The following is a 25,341-nucleotide window of genomic DNA, read 5'->3' on the forward strand; positions in this document are numbered from 1 at the left end:
GTTGTTTGTGGGGAGCCTGTGACGCTCGGCTCGTCCCTGTGCTTCCGCCTACAGAGTCACGACTGCGAATTGTAGCGGCAGCGCTCAGAGCGCGGGCCGACCCCAGCCCGGCTGCGGGCGGGAGGGCGCGCACGTGCGCGCGTACGCACGCACGCGCGCACGCACACCCTGGCCCTGGCGCCCCTCGTTCCCCTGCTACCAGACACGCGGTCACGTGGGGCCATCGCGGGCTGCCGGCGCGGGAAGCCGCGCGAGAGCCAGCCGCGGGGTGCGTGAGCCGGCTCCACCGCTTGCTGTGCGCGGCTTGGGAGCCCGCCCCTCCTGCACGGAGGAGTCGGCTTGCCGCCGCGGGGGCATCTGGGTAAGCGATGCGGCCCAGCCCTTGTGGGCTGCCCGGGTCTCAGTCCCTCCAGCCGCGAGCCGCCCAGGGCGGCGGCCTGCAGCTGCACCGGTCGCGGGACAGATGCAAGTAGCTGGGGAGAGGGGTGTTTTTGGTCCCATTGAGGTGTCAGGCAGGGCACAGGAGGAAAATACATCCGCGAGTGAGCGCTGGGCCGACAATACCCAGAACCACCCTTTGCTGCTCCTAGGAGCGGCCGCCGGGGCCTGATTCAGGGTGGCACACGGGGTGCCGCGAAGGTGCGGAGCCGTCCCTGCTGCGGGTCCGGGTGCGACCCCTAGCAGGAAATCCCAATAGGCCTGCGGCCTCCCCCGGGTGGCGCCCACCTCTCTTACGAGCGGGCGACTTTCCAGATGCTGCGAGGACGCTGCGGCTAGTGTTTCCACTCCCAGCTTGTGATTGCCTAGTTTCTAGGGCAAGAAGACTTCCTCCCCGCCCTCATAATTTATTTTCTATCTTCAAATTATGTTTATCTTGTTCTAAGCAAATCCGGTTTTTCTTTTTGAAGCTTGACCCATCACTGCCTTCTCTGGCACTCATTATTTAGAGTAGTCAGGTGTTATCAGTTGCGGAGGCAGCGCATAGCACAGCGTAGTACCTGGAACCTGACAGCACCTAGCATGTTTCAACAGTCAGCGCCCGGGTCTCCCCAAGGGATTAAATTTGGCATTCTTTCTCTTGAGACTCAAGTTCGTCTGGCAGAGCTGTTGATCCTCTCACAAGATACTGTCAAGTGTGCAGAGTACACTTTGGAATCTCAAATTTTAGAGCTGAGCGGTGCCTTACAGAAAATCTGTTGATCATCACAGAGAAGACACCAGGCCTAAAGAGCGTGATGTAACTGGAGCTAGCTACACCTCTTGATAGCTAAGACTCCAAGGCTCCAGATACCTTGGTGATTGCACTCTCCACCATGCCAGGACCGCAGTGCCAGTTTACCCCACTCACCTGTAGAGAATGTATCCGGCGGAGGTCATTATACTTGGCTTGATTGAGATTATGGAGAAATCAGGCATCGCCATTGTGTGGGTTTGATAGTATTTCTAGGTGAGGTAGGCCGCCTATGGTGTATTTTTGGAACTAAAAGACTTCACCCCTCAGCCACCCCTGAAAATTTCATTGCTGTTCTCTTCAAGAATAACCATTATTTGCAGCATTGGTTGCTTCCTTATGTTAAGGCATCAAAGTCTTCTTTAACAATCTTCATATATTTTAGTTAAGGGTAAATCATGAATCCGTTACCGGACATCAGCTCCTTAACAGGGTATAGAACACTGATGGGATACGACATGGAATAGATTAGTTCTGAGAGCTGGCAATCAATGAAATACCAAGGTATGGTCAGGAAGAAAGCAGAGAGGAACCCACATAACCTGCTACACCTTTTTTGTCCAGTCCTACCTTGAATGTCTTATTTGCATGTAGTAGAGATGGATTCTGCTCAAGTTGGCCGCTGTTTACTGAATACTTGCAGTGGGCAAGGTATCATACTAGCTGCTTTCATAGATGAACTTTGTATCTTTACCAAAAAGGAGATGGTACTGTCTTCATGTTAGAAGCCTGAGGAAACAGGCCATTACCTGGGCTGTGGTGATATAGTCATTTGCAGTAGAATTTAAGCCTAGATCGCTTATCTCTCAAGTCCAATCAGTGCTCTTTTGCATTATGTCTTGCTCCTGCTTCAGCCAGGAAGGGAATGAGAGAATCGCCTGTGGCTGATTTATTGGCGCCTGTGGTTGCCCAGAGAGGCCAAGCAGGACTTTCAGCTGCCCTCTATGCCTTACAAAGTGGAGCTGTGAGCTTCCACCCTATCTCCTGAGGGGAATGTGAAGGAGCCAGGCTGTCTAGCTGGGGAGGAGGGGCCCAAGTGCCTTGGCCGTAAAATATCCTAGCCGGGGCTGTGCTGGGAAGTGTTGCATAATGCCCTCCCCACCACTGAACCAAAGTGATTTATTTACTATGGTCCGTAGGTGGTGCCTGACCAACTTGTCCGTTTTAGCAATAATAGAGCCAGAAAAGAGTTGGGGGTTTTGGCCGGGCGCGGTGGCTCAAGCCTGTAATCCCAGCACTTTGGGAGGCCGAGACGGGCGGATCACGAGGTCAGGAGATCGAGACCATCCTGGCTAACACGGCGAAACCCCGTCTCTACTAAAAATACAAAAAATTAGCCGGGCGAGGTGGCGGGCGCCTGTGGTCCCAGCTACTCAGGAGGCTGAGGCGGGAGAATGGCGTGAACCCGGGAGGCGGAGGTTGCAGTGAGCTGAGATCCGGCCACTGCACTCCAGCCTGGGCGACAGAGCAAGACTCCGTCTCAAAAAAAAAAAAAAAAAAAAAAAAAAAAAAAAAAAAGAGTAGGGGGTTTTATGTTATTGCACGGTTTTTCCTTGTTTTAAAAAAGCAGTGCAGGTGCTCTTATCTTGATAAGTTATAAAGTGCTTCTTTCTACACCACTTCCTGTGCCCCTTTTCTGCATATTTATTCCAAATAGCATGTGAACTTCAGTCATTTAAGGAGAGAAAGCTAAGAAAATACTGCTCCAGTTTATTAGCACAGGCTATGGAGACAGACCTGGCTTGTTATCTCCGCTTTATACCATTTGTTGATTGTGTGTCCTAAGCATAGGATTTTTCCTCATTTGTAAAATGGAAATGAAAATAATACATTAGTCATCACAGTGAGGATTTTAAGAGATAATGTATATAAGCACTTAGCACAAGGCCTTGCATATAGTATTTATTATAATAACAGGTTTTGAAAATAACCAGAATAGTATTATTCTCCTTAAGAAAGGAAAGATACTGCCATTTGAACCTGCTTAGGGATAGAGGAGGAAGAAGAAAGTGTTTGAAGCAAACACCAGTTTCAGGATTATCGATTAAATTTATTTATACTTCTGGTTTATGTATTTATTTATTTTAGACAGAGTCTACCTCTGTCACCCAGGCTGGAGTACAGTGGCGTAATTTCGGCTCACTGCTGCCTCTGCCTCCTGCGTTCAAGCTATTCTCTAGCCTCAGCCTCCCAAGTAGCTGGGATTATAGGCACCTGCCACCACACCTGGCTAATTTTTGTATTTTTAGTAGAGACGGGGTTTGGCCATGTTGGCCAGGCTGGTCTTGAACTCCTGACCTCAAGTGATCCGCCCACCTGGGCCTCCCAAAGTGCTGGGATTACAGGTGTGAGCCACTGTGCTTGGCCCATATTTTCTTTATCCATTTGATTATCCATGGACATTTGAGTTTTCCCCCTTATTGGCAGTTATTCTGCCTCAGCCTCCCAAGTAGCTGGGATTACAGGTGTTTGCCGCCATGCCCAACTAATTTTTGTATGTTTAGTAGACAGAATTTCACCATATTGGCCAGGCTGGTCTTGAACTCTGACCTCAGGTGATCCGCCCTCCTCGGCCTCCTAAAGTGCTGGGATTACAGGCATTTATTTACACTTCTACTTTCCCTTTGCTAACAGGAATTTTCTCTTTTGTGTGTGTGTGTGTGTGCTTTATTGGGAGAAAAAGTACTTAAGAGTTTTCAGTTATTTTTGATATTTTTCTAATTCGTTTCTTCTCTGGTTACAAATCAGTCATGCATGGATGTTTTGTTTTTCCTGAAATCTCCAGGCACTTTAAGCAAAGGGTTTTATTAGCCCACTTGAGTAATGCGTTCATGGGAGTACAGTTCCATTGAGAAGTATTGGTTTACCTGTATCCAGAAGTTTTAGTTACTCTTGTCTGTACTGTATTCTAGGTCTGTACTAGCATTGTAATTTTCCAGCTTTCTCCTGTCCTTTGAGTAACTTATTTTTTCTTTTAGACATTTGGTCTGTCTTTAATGGACTAAGAAGAATCTTTTCCTTTCTTTCTCCGGGTTCTGATTTTTTTTTAAGGTCTGTTAACAATTTGTGCTCACTGTTGTTAGTTTTCTTGTGTGCTTGGCTTTATCAGGCATCCTACAATGTCATGTTGGTTAGACGGGAGTTAGAAATGCTTGTAGGTTGCCTATGTCTGCCAACAGGCAGGAGGCGCCAAACTAACGTTTCCCAGTTCCGTTAAAGGTTTCTAGAGCATAACTACTCTTCCTGTATCATCTACCACCTCCACTTCATACCCTCTTTGCTGACATTCTCAGTATATCTTAATAAGCAGATGTCTGGAATTATAGCAGATTTTACTCAAACAGTATTTTCAGATTTGGAATTTCTATATCACTTTTAGATGTTATAAAATCCAATCTAGGTGTAATGAAGTAAGAGAGTAAATATTTCTTTTTCCTAAGTACTATTTGAAAAGAAATCTGAAAATAGTGTGTTCTTCTACCTCCCCACCCATGCCCATCCTGCCAGTTTAGGAGCACTTTTGTTTCTTTTTTTTCTTTTCTTTTTTTTTTTTTTTTGAGACGGAGTTTCACTTTTGTTGCCCAGAGTGGAGTGCAGTGGTGTGATCTCGGCTCACCGCAACCTCCGCCTCCTGGGTTCAAGCGATTCTCCCACCTCAGCCTCCCGAGCAGTGGGATTACAGGCATGTGCCACCACGCCTGGCTAATTTTGTATTTTTAGTAGAGACGGGGTTTCTTCATGTTGGTCAGGCTGGTCTTGAACTCCCGACCTCAGATAATCCACCTGCCTCAGCCTCTCAAAGTGCTGGGAGTGAGCCACTGTGCCTGGCCATGGAGCACTTTTGTTTCTTAATCTGGCCAGTTTTTTTTTTTGGAGGCAGAGTCTCACTGTGGCCCAGGCTGGAGTGCAGTGGTATGATCTCGGCTCACTGCAAGCTCCGCCTCCTGGGTTCATGCCATTCTCCTGCCTCAGCCTCCCGAGTAGCTGGGACTACAGGTGCCCGCCACCATGCCTGGTTACTTTTTAAAATATTTTTAGTAGAATTGGGATTTCACTGCGTTAGCCAGGATGGTCTTGATCTCCTGACCTCGTTATCTGCCCGCCTCGGCCTCCCAAAGTGCTGGGATTACAGACGTGAGCCACCGTGCCTGGCCAATCTGGCCAATATTTTAAGGTTACAATTAGAATTACAGTTGTTGATATTTGTTCATTTAATGTAGTCAACATAATTTTCACACTTTGAATGCTCTTAAGGAATTGTTTGTTTATAGAGACTAGTATAAAGTTGTTCTATCTTAGTTTGAACTAATCCAGAGTTACTACAATCTAGAAAGTAAAGAAGGTTTTTTGTTTTTTTTTTTGAGATGGAGTCTTGCTCTGTCGCCCAGGCTGGAGTGCAGTGGCCGGATCTCAGCTCACTGCAAGCTCCGCCTCCCGAGTAGCTGGGACTACAGGCGCCCGCCACCTCGCCCCGCTAGTTTTTTGTATTTTTTTAGTAGAGACGGGGTTTCACTGTTAGCCAGGATGGTCTCCGTCTTCTGACCTCGTGATCCGCCCATCTCAGCCTCTCAAAGTGCTGGGATTACAGGCTTGAGCCACCGCGCCCGGCCAGAAGGTTTTTTTAATAGTCTCTTAAATATCACTGTGATTGTAGAGTGTGAAATAATTTCTTGGGTTTCCTTGGTCCCCTGTTCCTTTGAGGCAGTGGTTCTTAACTGAGGTGTAACGTTAGAATCACCTGGGAAGCTTTTTAAAAAAAGAATCTGGCCGAGAACAGTGGCCCACGCCTGTAATCCCAGCACTTTGGGAGACCAAGGCAGGTGGATCACCTGAGGTCAGGAGTTCGAGACCAGCCGGGCCAACGTGGCAAAACCCCCGTCTCCACAAAAATACAAAAACTAGCCAGATGTGGTGGTGGGCGCCTGTAGTCCCAGCTACTCGGGAGGCTGAGGCAGAGAGAAGCACTTGAATCCAGGAGGCGGAGGTTAAATTGAGTTACATTGAGCTGAGATCGTGCCGCTGTACTCCAGCCTGGGTGACAGAGCGACACTCTGTCTTAAAAAAAAAAAAAAAAAAAAAGAATCTGTGCCTCACCCCTAGGAATTCAATTCTGTTTGGGCTAAGCCTGGGTTGGGACTCAGACATCAATACAGCTCTTCATAGAAGGTTTTACAGTATAGTCAGCAATAAGAACCTCTGTTTCAGGATAAAATGATTTCTACAAACATTCTTTCATTCTCTAGGTAATTAAATGTCACACCTCTACAGTCATGTGAAAGTTCCATTAAAAAAGTTAGTCGCTATATAAAGTCTTTTATCATATGGCACTTGAAATATTTTGCTTTTGCCTTTGTATTTATAGCCGTGAGTAAGTAGCTCAAAAAAGCTGTACATATTCCTCTGCCAACTTTCCTATCTCCTTGTCTGAATGATAATTCATCATAAAGTCTCAGTGGTAAGCATTGACAGAAAATATCTAAGACTGTTTTCCTACAGAAACAGTCATCTTGCTCTTTTTGTTCCTTTTTTATTAAAGATTCTTACAGCTTGAGAGAATGAAGAGCTGTGTAGTCCAGGATATCAGTCTGGCTACCATAGATCTGAGAGTCCAGTCTAGTACAGTAGATTTTTCTAAATACATAAGAATCAAAGATATATATTGAATATCAAGCCAGCTTTAAACAAACAGATACTAGTATAAAGTTGTTCCATCTTAATTTGAAGTAATCCAGAGTTACTACAATCTAGAACGTAAAGAAGGTTTTTGTAATCTCTTAAATATCAATGCTAAACATATTATGATAATGTATCACTTTGATAACAGATAAAACTTTTAAAAATGTAGCACTCTTACATTTTGATTCTAGTATTTATAAGTATAATAAAATGATACATTATTTTTCCATAATTTCTCTCACATCTTAAAATTCTCACCAGAAAGTCTCAAATGTAACTTCTAAGCTCTTTCTGTATTCATGGGAAACTTTAGCTTTTTCACATACTAGAGAAAATAAAATAGATGGTCAATGATGAGCAAAGGCTATGCAAAAAGTCTAGCTAATAGTTTGCAAAGTAGGTTGTATTAGAAAATGTTCTAATTTTGCACTGAAATGGGGCTATTGATTTGAAGTAATCTGATATATTACAACATCAAAGGTCTCCTATTATGCAAAACAAGTTTGAACGCACCTCATGTGTACTTGGTGTTTTTTTTTTTTTAAATAGATTTTGTTTCATTTTATACACTTGAAAAGTTGACTCCCTTATTTGATTCAACATATTTGCAAAATCTGCCAACAGTATAAATGTTGAAAGTTCTAGATGGGGTTTTGAAGAAAGGGCCCTGGGTTTAAAGTCAGTCTTGAGGTATTACCAGCACCATTTAATTGCTAGTTGTTTGACTTCAGGTATGTTTCCTGCCTTCTCTGAGCCTGTGGTTTCCAGCCATAAAATAGAACTGATAGTACCTGCTCTACTACCTCATAAGATTTAAAAGGAAAAAAGATAGTGTAGGGCAGTGGTTCTCAAAGTGTGTGGTCCAAGGAGCCACTGAAGGTTTCATGGGTCAATAAGGATCTCCCTTATGTAAGAACAGATTCTCAATATACTCGAACCAAAACAACGTATGACAACAGATCGAATGCAGAATCAGATAAGAGAGTCCAGCTGTATCTGTTAAAGCCAAGTATTAAAGAGGATTGCAAAATGTAAATTAATACCACTCTTCTCACTTATTTTTGAAAGTTTTTTTAGGAAAAAATATGTTAATATGTAATGGGTTTATTGCTATTTTAAATAAATATTTTAAAGTCTTTTAATTTTGAATATAGTAAATATTGGCAAATATAAACAGCAGCTCTTCATAATCTGAGACAGAGTCTTGCTCGGTAGCCCAAGCTCGAATGCAGTAGTGTGATCTCGGCTCACTGCAACCTCCTCCTCCCAGGTCCCAGTTCAAGCAGTTCTCCTGCCTCAGCCTCCCAAGTAGCTGAGGCACACGCCACCATGCCCAGCTATTTTTTTTGTGTGTGTGTGTGTGTTTTTAGTAGAGATGGGGTTTCACCATGTTGCCAGGCCGGTCTTGAACTCCTGACCTTGTGATCCGCCCACCTTGGCCTCCCAAAGTGCTGGGATTACAGGTGTGAGCCACTGCACCCAGCCTGTAATACTTTTTTTAAAAAGTGTAAGTGGATCGTGAGACCACAGGTTTTTAGAACTGCTGATAAACAGTAATGGTTGAGTAGGGCTGCTCTGCCTATGGAGTAGCCATTTTATTTATTTTCTAATAAATTGCTCTCATTTAAAAAAAAACAAAATGTTGGAGGAGGGGAGCAATGGTTGAATAGTTCCTATCAGGTCAATTTCCTGCAGATAAATACAAACTTGATAATTTTTTTTTTTTTCCCCTTTTGAGATGGAGTTTCGCTCTTGTTGCCCAGGCTGGAGTGTAGTGGTACTATCTCAGCTTACCGCAACCTCCACCTCCCGGGTTCAAGCAACTCAGCTCCCTCAGCCTCTGGAGTAGCTGGTATTACAGGCATGCGCCACCACACCTGGCTAATTTTGTATTTTTAGTAGAGACGGGATTGCTCCATGTTGATCAGGCTGGTCTCGAACTCCTGACCTCAGGTGATCTGCCCACCTCTGCCTCCCGAAGTGCTGGGATTACAGGCATGAGCCACTGCGCCCAGCTGATGAAAGTTTTAAAAATTCCTAGATGGCATTTGAGAATTACAGAAACTAGATTGAGGTCTGCAATTGGAAGAGAAGAACAGCAGTGAATAAGCTTCCGTTTTTATGGCTTTTAGACTGGCATAGGTCCCAGCTGGTGATATGAAGAGGTGGCTACAACTGTAATAACAACCTGTAATCTCTCTAGAAGAAATGGGGACAGAGCTCACAGTGATCACGCAGCTGGAAAGTGCAGGAGAAAATCCTAGAAAGAATGTTGGAGTGGCAGAACCCCAAACACTTTATAAACTGTGCTTGAATTTCTTGCAAACCCCTGAACTGTACATGTGTGGAGCAGCCTCCAAACAGCACACTTAAGGCTAGAGGAGCAGAGATTTTAGCTGCCGTCCACCACAGGGTAGGCAGAACTTGGAGTTTAAGTCTAGCTGAGGTAATTGTCTGCAAAAACAAAAACATAAACACTCTTTGGAAGAATATTACAGAATCTAGAGTCATTTGTATTAATCACAATATCTAGGCTATAATCCAGAAACCATCACCCTAATCAGTGGAGACTGACCCCACAATGAGCCAAAGGTTGCATTTAGCAGAGAATATTTAAAGCAGCTGTTATAACTATGCTCAAGGATGTAAAGCAAAATAATGTTGTATATGTGAACAAATAGGAAATCTCAGCAGAGAACTAGAAACTTTAAAAAAGAACAAAATGAAAATTTTACATCTGAAAATACAGTATCTGAAACAAAAATCTTGAATAGATTTAACAGAGCAGATATGACAGATAAGTCATTTAATTTGAGGATAGATTAATAGAAATTATCTAATCTGAAGTAGATAAATAAATTATTGTATATGAAAGTTCTGTGTCAACTTCAGTGCTCTATGTAACTTTCAGAGTTTATTACTCCAGGTTTCTTTCATATGTAAAAGGAAGAGGTGCATTTGGGTCTTCTTCTGATCTGAAGCTCCCTTAATGTCCTGTCCTGTCATGTCTGTGTCTAGGCTTTATACCCTCTGGTTTCTTTATTTTTATTTTTATTTTTTTGAGACAGAATCTCGCTTTGTTGCCTAGGCTGGAGTGCAGTGCATCTCAGCTCACTGCAACCTCTGCCTCCTGGGTTCAAGTGATTCTTCGGCCTCAACCTCCCAAGTAGCTGGGATTACAGCCATGTGCCACCACACCCAGCTAATTTTTGTATTTTGAGTAGAGGCGGGGTCTCACCATGTTGTCCAGGCTGGTCTCAAACTCCTGGCCTCAAGTGGTCCACTCACCTTGTCCTCCCAAAGTGCTGGGATTACAGGCGTGGGCCACTGTGCTTGGCCTAGCCTCTGGTTTCTAATATCCCCTGCAGTCAGATATTTGGCCCTTGCTGCTTTCCAGTGCTATTGTCGGAGGTCACCAGGAATCTTTTGGTCATTACACTCGACATGTTTGTAATGGGCCTCACTCCTGTGTTTCTCTTCAGTTATTTTGCACCATTGCCACCTCCTTTCTGCAAGGTCATTGCTTTTCCTCAATGACAATGTTTTCTTATTTCTCCTTCTCTGTCTTATTGTGTCTTTTCTGTTTTCCAAAGATTCATTCTTAGCTTTTTTCCCTCTTATTTCATCCTACTTTTTAGTCTACTTTATTATTTTCATACTTGGTTATTTCAGCCTTGTCATTTTAGAGGCCTCTTCTCCCTCTCTGGCTCTGCTCTCTCTAGAGCCCAGTCCTGCTGCTTGTCTCTGCTGATCACTAAACATTTAGATATCCAGTAGACATTTGGAGCTCAGGGTGTCTGAGGTGAAACCTCTATTCTTCTTCTTTTTTTTTTTTTTTTTTTTTTTTTTTTTTTTGAGGTGGAACTCGCTCTTGTTGCGAGTGCAATGGCATGATCTTGGCTCACTGCAACCTCTGCTTCCCGGGCTCAAGCGGCTCTCCTGCCTCAGCCTCCCGAGTAGCTGGGATTACAGGCATCCGCCACCACATCTGGCTAATTTTTTGTATTTTTAGTAGAGACGGGGTTTCACCATGTTGACCATGGCTGGTCTCGAGAACTCCTGACCTCAGGTGATCTGCCCGCCTCGGCCTTCCAAAGTGCCGGGATTACAGGTGTGAGCCACCGTGCCCGGCCTTTTTTTTTTTTTTGAGGTGGGAGCCTCTTATCAAGCCAGTTTCTGTACTACTTCTCTAATGTTCTGGGACTCTGCCTTTATATCAACACCTAGCACATGGCAGTTACTCTGAAAATGTGATCTGAAGGAATGGATGAATTCTTCTATTTACCCAAGCTGGAATTCTGAGACTCACCTTTGATTTGATCTCTGTGGTGACCACATCCAGTCTGTTGCCAAGTCATTGCAGTTTTGTGTCTAATGTATCTCTTGTATTCCTTCTTCCATTCCCACCACGATTACTTTGATATCATAGCAGGCTTCTAGCCAGTCTTTTCTTTCTCCATGCCTTTTCCCTTGCTAATATTTTTTATATGTTGCTATTAGAGCAGTCTTGACTCACGCCTAATGATGGTGATGATGATAATGCCTAGTATTTATTAAGCACTTACTATGGGCCCACTGTTTCTAAGTGCATTATATCATTAAATTCAAATAACCTTTAAGTTAGATACTGTCATTATCCATATTTTATAAGTGAAATGGAGGCCCAGAGAGTTAAGTATCTTGCCAAGACCATGCAGCTAGTAAATGGCAGAGCTAAAATTTTAAGCTGTCTGATTTTAGTTCAAGCTTTAACTACCACGCTCTGTTCTCCCTCCCACAGAGTAAGGTAACTGATCATGCTGTTCTTACTCAAACATCTTACATAGTTGATTTCAAACACGATACTACTTTTTAGTCTTATATTCAGTATCCTTTGTGAGCTGACCACATCTCATTATTTCTGTTACTTTGTTTTTTTTTTCTACGCCAGACTGAATCCTTCTGTTATCTAAATATTCATATTCTTCCCAGTAATTTTATCCATTTTTTTTTCTGCCTGGCCTTCTTTCCCATCGAGTTGCCTGTGTTTATCTCCCTCTGATAGCATGTTCTTGAACTGCTCTATGCTACTAAATGCATTTATTTCATATTATAATTATGGTTTGATGTTTTATCTTTCCTGTGAGCCTGTAATCTTGAGTGTAACATCTGTCATTTTTTTCTGTCTCCACGCCTTGTACAATGCATGCTTTTATGTATTTTTTCTTTATTAAATTGCTCTTCAAAAAATCTGTTGAATAAGTGAAGAATTTAACTATTACCCATAGACCATTAACCATAAGATTCCCATATGGGTGGCTTATTAGTGTGCTATGTCTCATTTCCCTGTGGTTCAGTAGTTCATTATACTACATAATGGGAAGAACTGGTGAAAATGTTTATGATCCGAGGGTTTGGTGTTTTTTTGTTTTTGTTTTTGTTTTTGTTGAGACAATTTATCAGGCTAATTTAAGATACTTCCATTTGAACCTTTTCACTGATTCTAAGACACGTTTTTCACATGCTGAAATTGTCAATATAGATTTTTATTTTGTTAGGCTCGGCACGGTGGCTCATGCCTGTAATGCTAGCACTTTAGGAGGCCAAGGTGGGCAGATCACCTGAGGTCAGGAGTTCGAGACCAGCCTGGCCATCTGTGAAATCCCATCTCTACTTAAAATACAAAAATTAGCTGGACATGGTGGCGGGCACCTGTAATGCCAGCTACTTGGGAGGCTGAGGCAGAAGACTCACTTAAACCTGGGAGGAGGAGGTTGCAGTGAGCTGAGATGGAGCCATTGCACTCCAGCCTGGTCAACAAGTTCAGTACTTCGTCTCAAATAATAATAATAATAATAATAATAATAATAATAATAATAATAATAATAAAACTTGGGGATTATTCCACATCAGTACATTAAATATGTAGTTTTAATAGATTCTGTCTTTTTTTTTTTTGAGACGGAGTCTCGCTCTATCATCCAGGCTGGAGTGCAGTGGCGCGATCTTGGCTCACTGCAAGCTCCGCCTCCCGGGTTCACGCCATTCTCCTGCCTCAGCCTCCCAAGTAGCCGGGACTACAGGCACCCGCCACCATGCCCAGCTAATTTTTTGCATTTTTAGTAGAGATGGGGTTTCACTGTGTTAGCAAGGATGATCTCAATCTCCTGACCTCGTGATCCGCCCGCCTCGGCCTCCCAGAGTGCTGGGATTACAGGCATGAGCCACCGTACGTGGCTTTTTTTTTTTTTTTGAGACAGGGTCTCGCTCTGCCACCCAGGCTGAAGTGCAGTGGCATAATCATGGCTCGCTGTAGCCTCGATCTTCCTGGCTCAAGCTATCCTCCTGACTCAGCCACCCAAGTAGCTGGGACTAAGGCATGTACCACCATGCCTGGCTAATTTTTGACACATAGGAAGCACTATAAAATGTTAGCTATATTTATTAGATTACTGATCACTTAGCTGTCTACTGCCCAAGCCACTGCCAGTCTCCAGACGGCTAACCCCGCATTCCATCACTGACCTCCTTAGACGTTGGTCTGATTGGCTGGTGTGGAAACCTCATTCTATTTTTCAGTGTCTGCTCTTTCAAAGGATATTCTCCTGGCCACCCAGTGATGCCCTTTATACTATAGCTACCAGGGCTATAGATGATGTAGTCTCGCACCTGCCTGAAACCAGGGCACTTCTGAATGTCTTTGCTGCTTATACTCGGCTTCTCGGCCAGAATTCTGCATATTCTTCCTCATATAGGCTCCCCCGACAGTTGTTCCACCTTGCCTTCTACTTCCTTTGGGAACCTACATTCTAATGTGCATCTGAATCCAGATGAGATCAGGGTTTAAGTTCTTTCTTTTTTGTTTTGTTGTTTTTTGGTTTTTTGTTTTGTTTTGTTTTTTTGAGACAGTCTCACTGTTGCCCAGGCTGGAGTGCAGTGGTGTGATCACAGCTCACTGCAGCCTTGACCTCCCAGGCTTAAGTGATCCTCTTGCCTCAGCCCCCCAAGTAGCCGGGAGTACAGGTGCATGCCACCATACCCAGCTAATTGTTTTATTTTTTGTGGAGTTGAGGTTTCACTATATTGCTCAGGCTGGTCTCGAATACCTGGGCTCAAGCGACCCTCCTGCCTCATCTTCCCAAGGTGCTAGGATTACAGGCATGAGCCACTGCGCCGACTTAAGTTCTTTCTCATGAGGCTCTTGGGCCACAAGTAAATTGGGGATGTGGCTTGACATCTATTTTAAGGGTTCCTGAGCTACTGTGACTGATAAGTCCCCCAAACATTTGATGAGAGGTGGGAGGCCAGTATCCCCTAAGTACCAGAGGATCCCTGAGGAGGAGTGACATCTCTAGCTCAGCCAGGATACCCTGTTATGTTATTAACATTTATAGCTAACATCAAGTAGCAGTTTCCATTACAACATGATTTTCACATAAGTTATCTCATTTAACTCTGAGGCAGGAATCAGTATCTCATTTTCATTTTTCTAATGAGGAAACAAGATTAGAAACATTGTGTTCACATAGATGGAAAAGGACAGGTCTGTCTTCATGTGTCACTCATACCAAGCTATCTTCTTATCAGAGGAAAAAGTGTCATATTTTATGGTTCAGCAGAGTTTATATCAGTTGTCATAATGGAGGAATTTAGTGTTAGCCGTGTTTGCAGTGAAAGTACTAGGATGGAAAACTTGAATAATTTCATTTAAATTTAGGTCTCCTTGTTACTCTGTAGGTTTGTGTGAACTGTAGACAATTTTGTGTTAATAAAAAGTAATGCGTATATACATACACACCTATATATATTTATCTTGTCCTTTTTTCAGAACCACAATGGACACTGCCAGCCATAGCCTTGTTCTTCTCCAACAACTGAACATGCAGCGAGAATTTGGTTTTCTTTGTGATTGCACAGTTGCAATTGGAGATGTTTACTTCAAAGCCCACAGAGCGGTGCTTGCTGCTTTCTCTAACTATTTCAAGATGATATTTATTCACCAAACAAGGTAAGGATGTGTTTTTGTAAATAAGAATTTTTAATATTGTGATTTAGATAAGCCTTATTATAATATCATTTTGGAAATTCTTTGTTACGGAGTCACCCTAAGAAGTAAAATTATAATTTTTTCTTTTTTTTTTTTTTTTTGGAGACGGAGTCTTGCTCTGTCACCCAGGCTGAAGTGCAATGGCGCAATGTCGGCTCACTGCAACTTCCGCCGCCCAGGTTCAAGCGATTTTCCTGCCTCAGCCTCCTGAGTACCTGGGATTACAGGCATGTGCCACCACGCCTGGCTAATTTTTGTATTTTTAGTAGAGGTAGGGTTTCACCATGTTGGTCAGGCTGATCTCGAACCCCTGACCTCAGGTCATTTGCCTGCCTCAGCCTCCCAAAGTGTTGGGATTATAGGCGTGAGCCACCGTGCCTGGCTAAATTATAATAATTTTTTATACATTAGTAATTAAACTCAGTGGGTAGCCTCCTTAGTGGAAAATAAGAATGAAACTAAGAATAGCTAAAATTGGCCAGTTGCCGTGGCTCACATCTGTAATCCCAGCACTTTGGGAGGCCAGGCGGGCAGATCACAAGGTCAGGAGTTCGAGACCAGGCTGGCCAATATGGTGAAACCCTGTCTCTACTAAAAATACAAAAATTAGCCAGGTGTGGTGGGCGGCTGTAGTCCCAGCTACTCGGGAGGCTAAGGCAGGAGAATCGCTTGTACCTGGGAGGTGGAGGTTGCAGTGAGCCGAGATCGTGCCACTGCATTGCAGCCTGGGTGACAGAGCAAGACTCGGTCTCAAAAAAAAAAAAAAAATAGCTAAAATTTACTGAAGGCTTATCCCATACCCAAGCACTAAGTATGTGCCCTGTAATGTAAATTCTACTGCTCTCCCTATTTTAGGGAAAGGAAAACTGAGACTGAGTTAAGTAACTTGCCCATGCAAGATTATACAGCCAATAAGTTTGATACAGATTTGTCTGAAGCTATGTCTATGCTTTTAGTCACTAAGCTGTTAATTTTTATTTCATGTAACACTTTTGTTTTATTATTATTATTATTATTTTTTGAGATGAAGTCTTGCTCTGTCACCCAGGCTGGACTGCAGTGGTGCGATCTCGGCACACTGCAACCTCCACCACCCAGGTTCAAGCAATTCTCTTGCCTCAGCCTTCCAAGTAGCTGGGACTATAGGTGTGTGCCGCCACGCCTGGCTAATTTTTGTATTTTTTTAGTAAAGATGGGGTTTCACTATGTTGGCCAGGCTGAACTCGAACTCTTGACATCAGGTGATCTGCCCGCATTGGCCTTCCAAATTGCTGGGATTACAGGCGTGAGCCACCGCACCCAGGCTCATATAACACTTTCATAGCAAAGTTTCAGTATCATAATTCTACCTGCCATATGGTCTGTATTACAGTTTAAGGGTCACTTGTTTCAAATATTTTTTCAAAATTACTTTGCTTTTTCAAATTTGGGTTACTCCAGCATATTAGGTATGTAGGGAGGGGGAAGGAAAGTGGTATTCAGATTCTAACCTTTTGGTAGAGTACTTTTATTCCATCCTAGGTTGAAAGTGACAGAACACTCTTATGTTTTTTTTAAAGAACCTTACTTGAAGTAGGAGTTCAGCCTCAATTATACATTGTAATTGTTTTTGTTTTTGTTTTTTTTGAAGACAGAGTTTCGCTCTTGTTGCCCAGGCTGGAGTGCAATGGTGCAATCTCGGCTCACTGTAACCTCTGCCTCCTGGGTTCAAGTGATTCTCCTGCCTCAGCCTCCTGAGTTAACTGGGATTACAGGCATGTGCCACCACGCCCTGATAATTTTGTGGTTTTAGTAGAGACGGGGTTTCTCCATGTTGGTCAGGCTGGTCTAGAACTCCCAACCTCAGGTGATCCACCTGCCTCGGCCTCCCAAAGTGCTGGGATTATAGACGTGAGTCACCATGCCCGGCCTTAATTGTTAATTCATTCAAATATTTATTGAATAAGTATTCAATATGTCAGGCTCTGTGCTATACCTCAGTGTATTAATCCGTTCTCACGCTGCTATAAGGACGTACCTGAAACTGGGGTTTTTTTTCTTCTTTTTTTTTTGAGACAGAGTCTCACTCTGTCCCCCAGGCTGGAGTGTAATGGTGTGATTTCGGCTCACTACAAGCTCCGACTCCTAGGTTCAGGTGATTCTTGTGAGCCTCCGAATAGCTGGGATTACAGGTGTGTACCACCACACCCAACTAATTTGTGTATTTTTTGTAGAGACAGGGTTTCATCACGTTGCCCAGGCTGGTCTTGAACTACTGACCTCAGGTGATCCACCTGCTTCAGCCTCCCAAAGTGCTGGGATTACAGGCATGAGCCATTGCACCTGGCCCGAGACTAGGTAGTTTAAAAAGGAAAGTGATTTAATTGACTCACAATTCCTCAGGGCTTGATAGGCCTCAGGAAACTTACAATCATGGCAGGAGAGGAAGCAAACACTTCCTTCTTCACATGGTGTCAGGAAGAGGAAGAATGAGAGCCAGGTGAAGGGGGAAGCCACTTATAAAACCATCAGATCTCGTGAGAACTTACTGTCATGAGAATAGCATGGAGGAACCACCCCCATGATTCAGTTACCTCCCATCAGGTCCCTCCCACCACACGTGGGAATTATGGGAATTACGATTGAAGATGAGAGTTGAGTGGGAACACAGTCAAACCATATCACCCAGTAACAGGTAAGTTATAATCTCTGTCTTTGAGCAATTCATAGTCTGATGAGTAATGTGTATAAAGCAAATAGTTGTGCTGTAATTGACCCTTCTATGCCTTCATTTCCTTATCTATAAAATGTTTGAATAGTATACTCACCCCATGAGTACTGAGAAGATTAAATGGATTAATAATATTGAAATGCTTAGAATAAAGTTTTGCACTGTTAGCTACTGTTACTATTAATAATAATGCCTTAAGTCTGTCATAGAAGTGTATACAAGATAGAGTAAGGTTTCAGTGGCCCTATTTTGAGAAGGTTGGAACGGGCTTTACAGAGACCCTGGATCTTGAAGAATCAGAAGGAGTTTTTCAGATGTTGTAGTAGGACTCAAGAATGTGCATCATAGGCAGAGGGAAAAAATGGCATGAAAACATATACAGATATATGAACCAGGCCAGCACATTCAGACCACAGAATAGATCGGAATGGTTGAAACATACGGCACAAAGTGGAGAGGAGATTGGAGTGGGAACAAGTAATGGGCAACTTTTTCTGGCAAATGAGGGAGTTTCTTATCTGACCTAAGTGTCAGTGTAGATTACTCTCACTATATTGGAAATGCCACCTTCAGAGCAGTCTCTTGAGAGCTGTGAGTTGGTTCAGCTCTCAATGCACCTGTTATGTGCTTGCTAAACTGAACCCGGGTGATACAAAGGTAGGCCTGCTATGTGGTATCTCTGTATTGAGCAACTAAAAATCATATTATTAGAACCCTGAACTGATATTTTTAAAAGCCCTGCCACAAACCATGTTAGTGGGTGGGTTAGAGCCAAGAGTGGAACCCAGTAGAGGAAGAGGGAAGTCCTAAGGTATCAAGACTAAAGCAATGGATTGCCAGCATACTGCCACCCAGAGCAATCTGATGCACTGACATAAACTTCTGCTGCAGGGAACGTAAGTCCATTCACAGATTTCATTGTTCCTTGATAGCAACATTTCCTTCAGGTTGTCTCTATTCTAATTTTGCAGGGATATGTCTGATTTCTTACATACTTATTTCCATCTATTACTTGAATTCTAGATTCATATGTAAAAATTGAAATTTGAGATTATTTTTAAGCTTTTCAAAATTATACCTGTATTCATTGTGATTTATTTATTTATTTTTCTTTTTAATTATTTGAGACAGGGTCTGGCTCTGTTGCCCAGGCTGGAGTGCAGTGGCACGATCCTAGCTCACTGCAACCTCTGCTTCCTGGACTCAAGTGTTCCTTCCATGTTAGCCTCCCAAGTAGCTTGGACTATAGGTGCATGCCACCACGACTGGCTAATTTTTTGTTTGTTTGTTTTGTATTTTTGTAGAGACAGGATTTTGCTGTGTTGCCCAGGTTGATCTTGAACTCCTGAGCTCAAGTGATCCACCTGCCTCAGCCTCCCAAAGTGCTGGGATTACAGGCATAAACCACCATGCCTGGCCCCTCATTTGTGATTTAAAGAACACATATGAATATATTTGGGAAGCCAAAATAAGATTAGCATTTAGATTTTAAATATTATCAATTTCAATAGATTCCTTTTTTTTTTTTTGAGACAGAGTCTCGTTCTGTTGCCCAGGCTGAAGTGCGGTGATGTGATCTCAGCTCACTGCAGCCTCCACCTCCCAGGTTCAAGCAATTTTCCTGCTTCAGCCTCCCTAGTATCTAGGACCACAGTTGTGTGCCGCCACACCCAACTAGTTTTTTGTAATTTTAGTAGAGACGGGGTTTCACCATGTTGGTCAGGCTTGTCTTTAACTCAGATGATCCGCCTGCCTTGGCCTCCCAAAGTGCTGGAATTACAGGCATGAGCCACCGCACCTGGCCAATTTCAATAGATTATTTCAACAGTTCTAAGATATTTTTGTTGTGGCTATAAACATGTAAAATTTGCCATTTTAACCATTTTTAATTATACAATGCAGTAGTGATAATCACATTCACAATGTTGTACAACCATTATTACGGTCTATTTCCAAAATTTTTTTATCACCCCAAACAGAAACTTTGTACCCGTTAAGCAGTAATGCCCCATCTCACCCTCTCAACCCCTGGAAACCGCTAATTTACTTTCTATCTCTATGGCTTTGCCTATTCTAGATATTTTATACAATACTCGTCCTTTTGTGTCTGTCTTATTTTACTTAGCATGATATTTTCGGGGTTGTCCACATTGTAGCAGGTATCAGAACTTCCTTCTTTTTTGGTTGAATAATATTCCATTGTATGTGTAGGCCATCTTGTGTTTATCCACTCATCTTTTGGTGGACACTCAGCTTCTTTCTACCTTTTGGCTACTGTAGTAATGTTGTAGTGAACATTGGCATACAGGTATCTGTTTTGAGTCCCTGTTTTTAGTTCTTTTGATTGTTTACTCGATAGACTGTTAAATTCCTTAAGAGCAGGGTACCTATTTTATTCATCAGTTTTCTACCCCTGGCATCTAGTATAGTGCATATCATTTAGGAGTCATTCGATTAACGTTGAACTAATCAGAATGTGTCTGTGTTTCCTAACTTTAGGCAGCAGATTGAATACAGGAAGACTTTTTGGTAGGCATAAAGTTGGTATAAAATGAAAGTTTAAGCCTGTGTTGCCATGTTTTATAAGGCAGATTGCTAAGTTTGAACTTCTTAGGAAGAAATTACTTTAGTCTCAGACTATGCTGTTAGCTGAAAGGTGAACTAGGTTGTGTTTCATTTCTTGTGGGTCTGTTTTTGTTTTTAACAGTGAATGCATAAAAATACAGCCAACTGACATCCAACCTGACATATTCAGCTATTTGTTGCATATTATGTACACGGGGAAAGGGCCAAAGCAGATTGTGGATCATAGTCGTTTGGAGGAAGGGATTCGATTTCTTCACGCCGACTACCTTTCTCACATTGCAACTGAAATGAATCAAGTATTCTCACCAGAGACTGTGCAGTCCTCAAATTTATATGGCATTCAGATCTCAACAACCCAAAAAACAGTTGTGAAACAAGGACTGGAGGTCAAAGAAGCTCCTTCTAGCAACAGTGGAAACAGAGCTGCTGTCCAGGGTGACCACCCCCAGTTACAGCTGTCTCTTGCTATTGGTCTGGATGATGGCACTGCAGACCAGCAGAGGGCCCATCCTGTCACCCAGGCCCTGGAGGAGCACCAGAAGCCCCCAGTTTCCATCAAGCAGGAGAGATGTGACCCAGAATCTGTGATCTCCCAGAGCCACCCCTCACCCTCATCAGAGGTGACAGGCCCCACTTCTACTGAAAACAGTATTAAAATACACTTATGCCATTACTGTGGGGAACGTTTTGATTCCCGTAGTAACCTAAGGCAACATCTCCATACACATGTGTCTGGATCCCTGCCATTCGGTGTCCCTGCTTCCATTCTGGAAAGCAATGACCTTGGTGAAGTGCATCCCCTTAATGAAAACAGCGAGGCCCTTGAATGCCATAGGCTCAGCTCCTTCATTGTTAAGGAGAATGAACAGCAGCCAGACCACACCAACCAGGATACCACAGAGCCTTTGCAGATCAGTCAAGTATCTTTGATCTCCAAAGACGCAGAGCCAGTAGAATTAAACTGTAATTTTTCTTTTTCAAGGAAAAGAAAAATGAGCTGTACCATCTGTGGTCATAAATTCCCTCGAAAGAGCCAATTGTTGGAACACATGTATACACACAAAGGTAAATCTTACAGATACAACCGATGCCAAAGGTTTGGTAATGCATTGGCCCAGAGATTTCAGCCATACTGTGACAACTGGTCTGATGTCTCCCTGAAAAGTTCTCGCTTGTCACAAGAACACTTAGACTTGCCTTGTGCCTTAGAGTCAGAGCTTACACAAGAAAATGTGGATGCTATCCTAGTTGAGTAGCAGCTTCTCTTTCAGAATTTTTATACCAATTCTGAAAAAGAAAATTCGCATAGCATTTTTTATTCATTAATTATTTTCCTCCTCGTTTCGTTGACTTTTTTTCTTCACAGCTTATCCATGGTTTTAAGGTTGTATATATTAGATCTTCTCATAAGACATATTAATATGTGTCTGTTAAAATGTAACATTCAGTTACTACTGTGAACTTTTCACAAATGAAATTACAATTTAGAAATCAGAAACCAATGTAGAAATATGGAAACTTTAAATAGTTATTTATAGAATTTCTAAGTTTTTCCAGTTACAGAATCAGTAAAATCAAATTGAATATAAAGTAAATGAAATCTGTTTTAAAGCATATTCTAAACTATCACTTCTGCCTACATTTCACGTGAATTCACTCCTACAAGGATTATTTTTAAATATTTTCTTCCATATAGGAAATTAATACTTATTTTAATGCATAACTATATGTTATACATATGTTATAATGTATAAAAATTTATTTTAAGATATACCACATCGGCCGGGCGCGGTGGCTCAAGCCTGTAATCCCAGCACTTTGGGAGGCCGAGACGGGCGGATCACGAGGTCAGGAGATCGAGACCATCCTGGCTAACACGGTGAAACCCCGTCTCTACTAAAAAATACAAAAAAGTAGCCGGGCGAGGTGGCGGGTGCCTGTAGTCCCAGCTACTTGGGAGGCTGAGGCAGGAGAATGGCGTAAACCCGGGAGGCGGAGGTTGCAGTGAGCTGAGATCCGGCCACTGCACTCCAGCCTGGGCGACAGAGCGAGACTCCGTCTCAAAAAAAAAAAAAAAAAAAAAGATATACCACATCATGAGTAATTTTATTTTTTAACAACTAGCTCCACAACATCTTACCTACATGGCTTCTCTTTACTTTTTAATATTGAGTATACCTCATTTTTTTTTTGTTTTGAGACAGAGTCTCCCTCTGTCACCTAGGCTGGAGTGCAGTGGCGTGATCTCGGCTCATTGCAAGCTCCGCCTCCGGGTGCACGCCATTCTGCCTCAGCCTCCTGAGTAGCTGGGACTACAGGCGCCCACCACCATGCCCAGCTAACTTTTTTGTATTTTTTTAATAGAGACGGGGTTTCACCGTGTTAGCCAGGATGGTCTTGATCTCTTGACCTCGTGATCCACCCGCCGTGGCCTCCCAAAGTGCTGGGATTACAGACATGGTATACCTCATTTTTAATAAAAAACAGTTAAAAGAAAGGGAGAAGAGTCAGAGAGAAATTTAAAAATCTTTAAGAAACAGTAAGATATACACACATAGATAAATAAGCATGCAGAGACAGAGACTGAGCTAGAACTACATTGACTAAAAACCCCAGGGTTGTTACCTTGGTGTATAGTGTTTTCTTAGACAGCTTAAAAAGCAATTTGAGATTTTTATGACCAGAGGTTTACATGAGTTGAAAGAGAAAGATGATAAAATATAAATCATCTTTCTACCCTCAATGTCAGAGGATTTTGGGGGCTTCCTGGGTTGATATTAATTTTCTAAAAACCACTTGAAAAAGTAATTTTTCAGTGGCACCGTTTTTACTTTTTTCCTGATCCATAAAGCCAGCAAAGTAGATACGTTCAGTGTTCTATAACTGCATTTAAAATCCATGATGTTAGCTTTCCCTCTATAAATCTACTTAACTCTCTTTTATAATGGTGACACTTACAAAGCTAAAACCCCAGGAGAGTTAAAGTTGATGGAATAAATTACAGATTCCCCGGCTCTATATACCTGGGAAATAGCTGGTTAAGCTTCACCACAAAGGATAGATCTAAATTGTTTCTGAAATATTTAAATTTCAAACACTGCATAGTCAAGGATAATAAAACAGACATATTTTTTTGCCCTCTTGTTAAATTCTAAGCTTCACAGGCATTTGAGTACATCTAAAAAATTTGGTTTGTGAGCCTTAGAATTTAACCACTTACAAAACTCTTGAGCTCCCTCCACTTCAGAGGATATTTCCTGACACATTCAACAGCATCAGTGTTCAATCAGGAGGGAGCTCAAAGAGTAATCCAGCTAATTCTAAGGACACAAAGGTTTTCTCTAGATAAACAGTTTAGGTAAATTACAAAGTGGTAAGTTTTTCTTGAGGATTGAATGAAGAAAAAACTACTGGATATTGTGTAAGGCAGTTGAGTCTCTGCCTTAGACAAGTGAGTAAAGGCTCCTATGGTCAAGACTGATGTGTGTTGAGAGCAAATCTAACTATTTATAAGATCAATTGTATTGGGAGTAATTAAAACAAATGTATTACTCTTTGGAGTCAGAACTCAGAACTTCATCTAATCTTAAACTTTTTTCTACCAATTCACTTAGGCAACTATTCAAATTTGTACTGCCCTCAAAGATTTCATCTCATTGGAAGAACACAAGTATTAACATTTATTTTTTGTATTTTAGGCTAGTTAGGATATATTTCCTAGCCTTCTTCAATTCAAATTCTATTGTTCTTATTAAGATAATTTTTCTCCTCTGTATTCTTCCCTATTTGCCCACTCATTATTATTATTTTTTATTATTATTATTTTTTAACGAGTTTTGCCCTTGTTGCCCAGGCTGGAGTGCAATGGTACAATCTCAGCTCACTGCAACCTCTGCCACCTGGGTTCAAGCGATTCTCCTGTCTTAGCCTCCCAAGTAGCTGGGATTACAGACATGCACCACTACACCCAGCTAATTTTGTATTTTTAGCAGAGACGGGGTTTCACCATCTTGGTCAGGCTGGTCTGGAACTCCTGACCTTAGGTGATCCACCAGCCTCAGCCTCCCAAAGTGCTGGGATTACAGGTGTGAGCCACCGTGCCCAGCCCACTCATTATTCTTTGACGCAGGAAATCCTTGTATATAGCTAAAGGGTGGAGGTAGAGTTGTATATGGATGATGGGATAAGACAGCAAGCACATCAGGGCAGAGTATGGAGAAATGGTAAGAGTTTGTTAGCAGCTGATTGGCCGTGATAGACAACACTGATTTAAAGCAGAAATATATCTGTTTGTTGAGAGTTAAGAAAATAGTGGTTTAACTGTATTTCTATTTATTTATTTATTTATTTTTTTGAGACGGAGTCGCGATCTGTTGCCCAGGCTGGAGTGCAGTGGCCAGATCTCAGCTCACTGCAAGCTCCGCCTCCCGGGTTTACGCCATTCTCCTGCCTCAGCCTCCTGAGTAGCTGGGACTACAGGCGCCCGCCACCTCGCCCGGCTAGTTTTTTGTATTTTTTTAGTAGAGACGGGGTTTCACCATGTTAGCCAGGATGGTCTCGATCTCCTGACCTCGTGATCCACCCGCCTCAGCCTCCCAAAGTGCTGGGATTACAGGCTTGAGCCACCGCGCCCGGCCTGTATTTCTATTCATATAGTTCCTTTTAATATTAGGAATTCAAAGCAAATGCTCTTTCCTTGTTCCTTGTAACATTCATTCTGTTTAGGAAGTGGGAAAATATCAACTTCATTTTATAGAAAAAAAGTCCCAAAAGCTGAATTCCAGAGATGCAGTAAATAGTGGTGTAGGACTGACCCCCAGTTTTTGTTGTTGTTGTTGTTTTCATTTATGCTGCAGGTTTTTTTTTTTTTTTTTTTTTTTTTTTTTGAGATGGAGTCTCACTGTGCCACCAGGTTAGAGTGCAGTGGTGCTATCTCGGCCCACTGCAACCTCTACCTCCTGGATCCAAGCAATTCTTTTGCCTCAGCCTCCTGAGCACATGCCACCACGCCCAGCTAATTTTTATATTTTTAGTAGAGACAGGGTTTCGCCATGTTGGCCAGGATGGTCTTGAGCTCCTGACCTTGTGATCTGCCCACCTTGGCCTCAGATT

The 25,341-nt window shown here is 42.6% G+C and overlaps 1 protein-coding gene across 4 annotated transcripts; it reads left to right on the forward strand.

Moving 5' to 3' along the window:
• The first annotated feature begins 73 nt into the window (after positions 1 to 73).
• Positions 74 to 22,005, forward strand: ZBTB25 (zinc finger and BTB domain containing 25). 4 transcript variants are annotated; one of them, XM_010383698.2, is made up of 3 exons: positions 74 to 361; positions 14,715 to 14,894; positions 20,351 to 22,005. In XM_010383698.2, exons 2-3 carry the CDS (start codon positions 14,722 to 14,724, stop codon positions 21,483 to 21,485), a joined length of 1,308 nt encoding a protein of 435 aa, XP_010382000.2. In that variant the 5' UTR covers positions 74 to 361; positions 14,715 to 14,721; the 3' UTR covers positions 21,486 to 22,005. The 4 variants fall into 4 exon arrangements, with proteins under 4 accessions (XP_010382000.2, XP_030786380.1, XP_030786382.1 ...); XM_030930520.1 differs by lacking the exon at positions 74 to 361 and adding an exon at positions 379 to 465; XM_030930522.1 differs by lacking the exon at positions 74 to 361 and adding an exon at positions 1,006 to 1,133.
• The last annotated feature ends 3,336 nt before the right edge of the window (positions 22,006 to 25,341 follow it).

Source organism: Rhinopithecus roxellana, chromosome 5, assembly GCF_007565055.1.
Source record: "Rhinopithecus roxellana isolate Shanxi Qingling chromosome 5, ASM756505v1, whole genome shotgun sequence".
NCBI lineage: Eukaryota > Metazoa > Chordata > Mammalia > Primates > Cercopithecidae > Rhinopithecus > Rhinopithecus roxellana.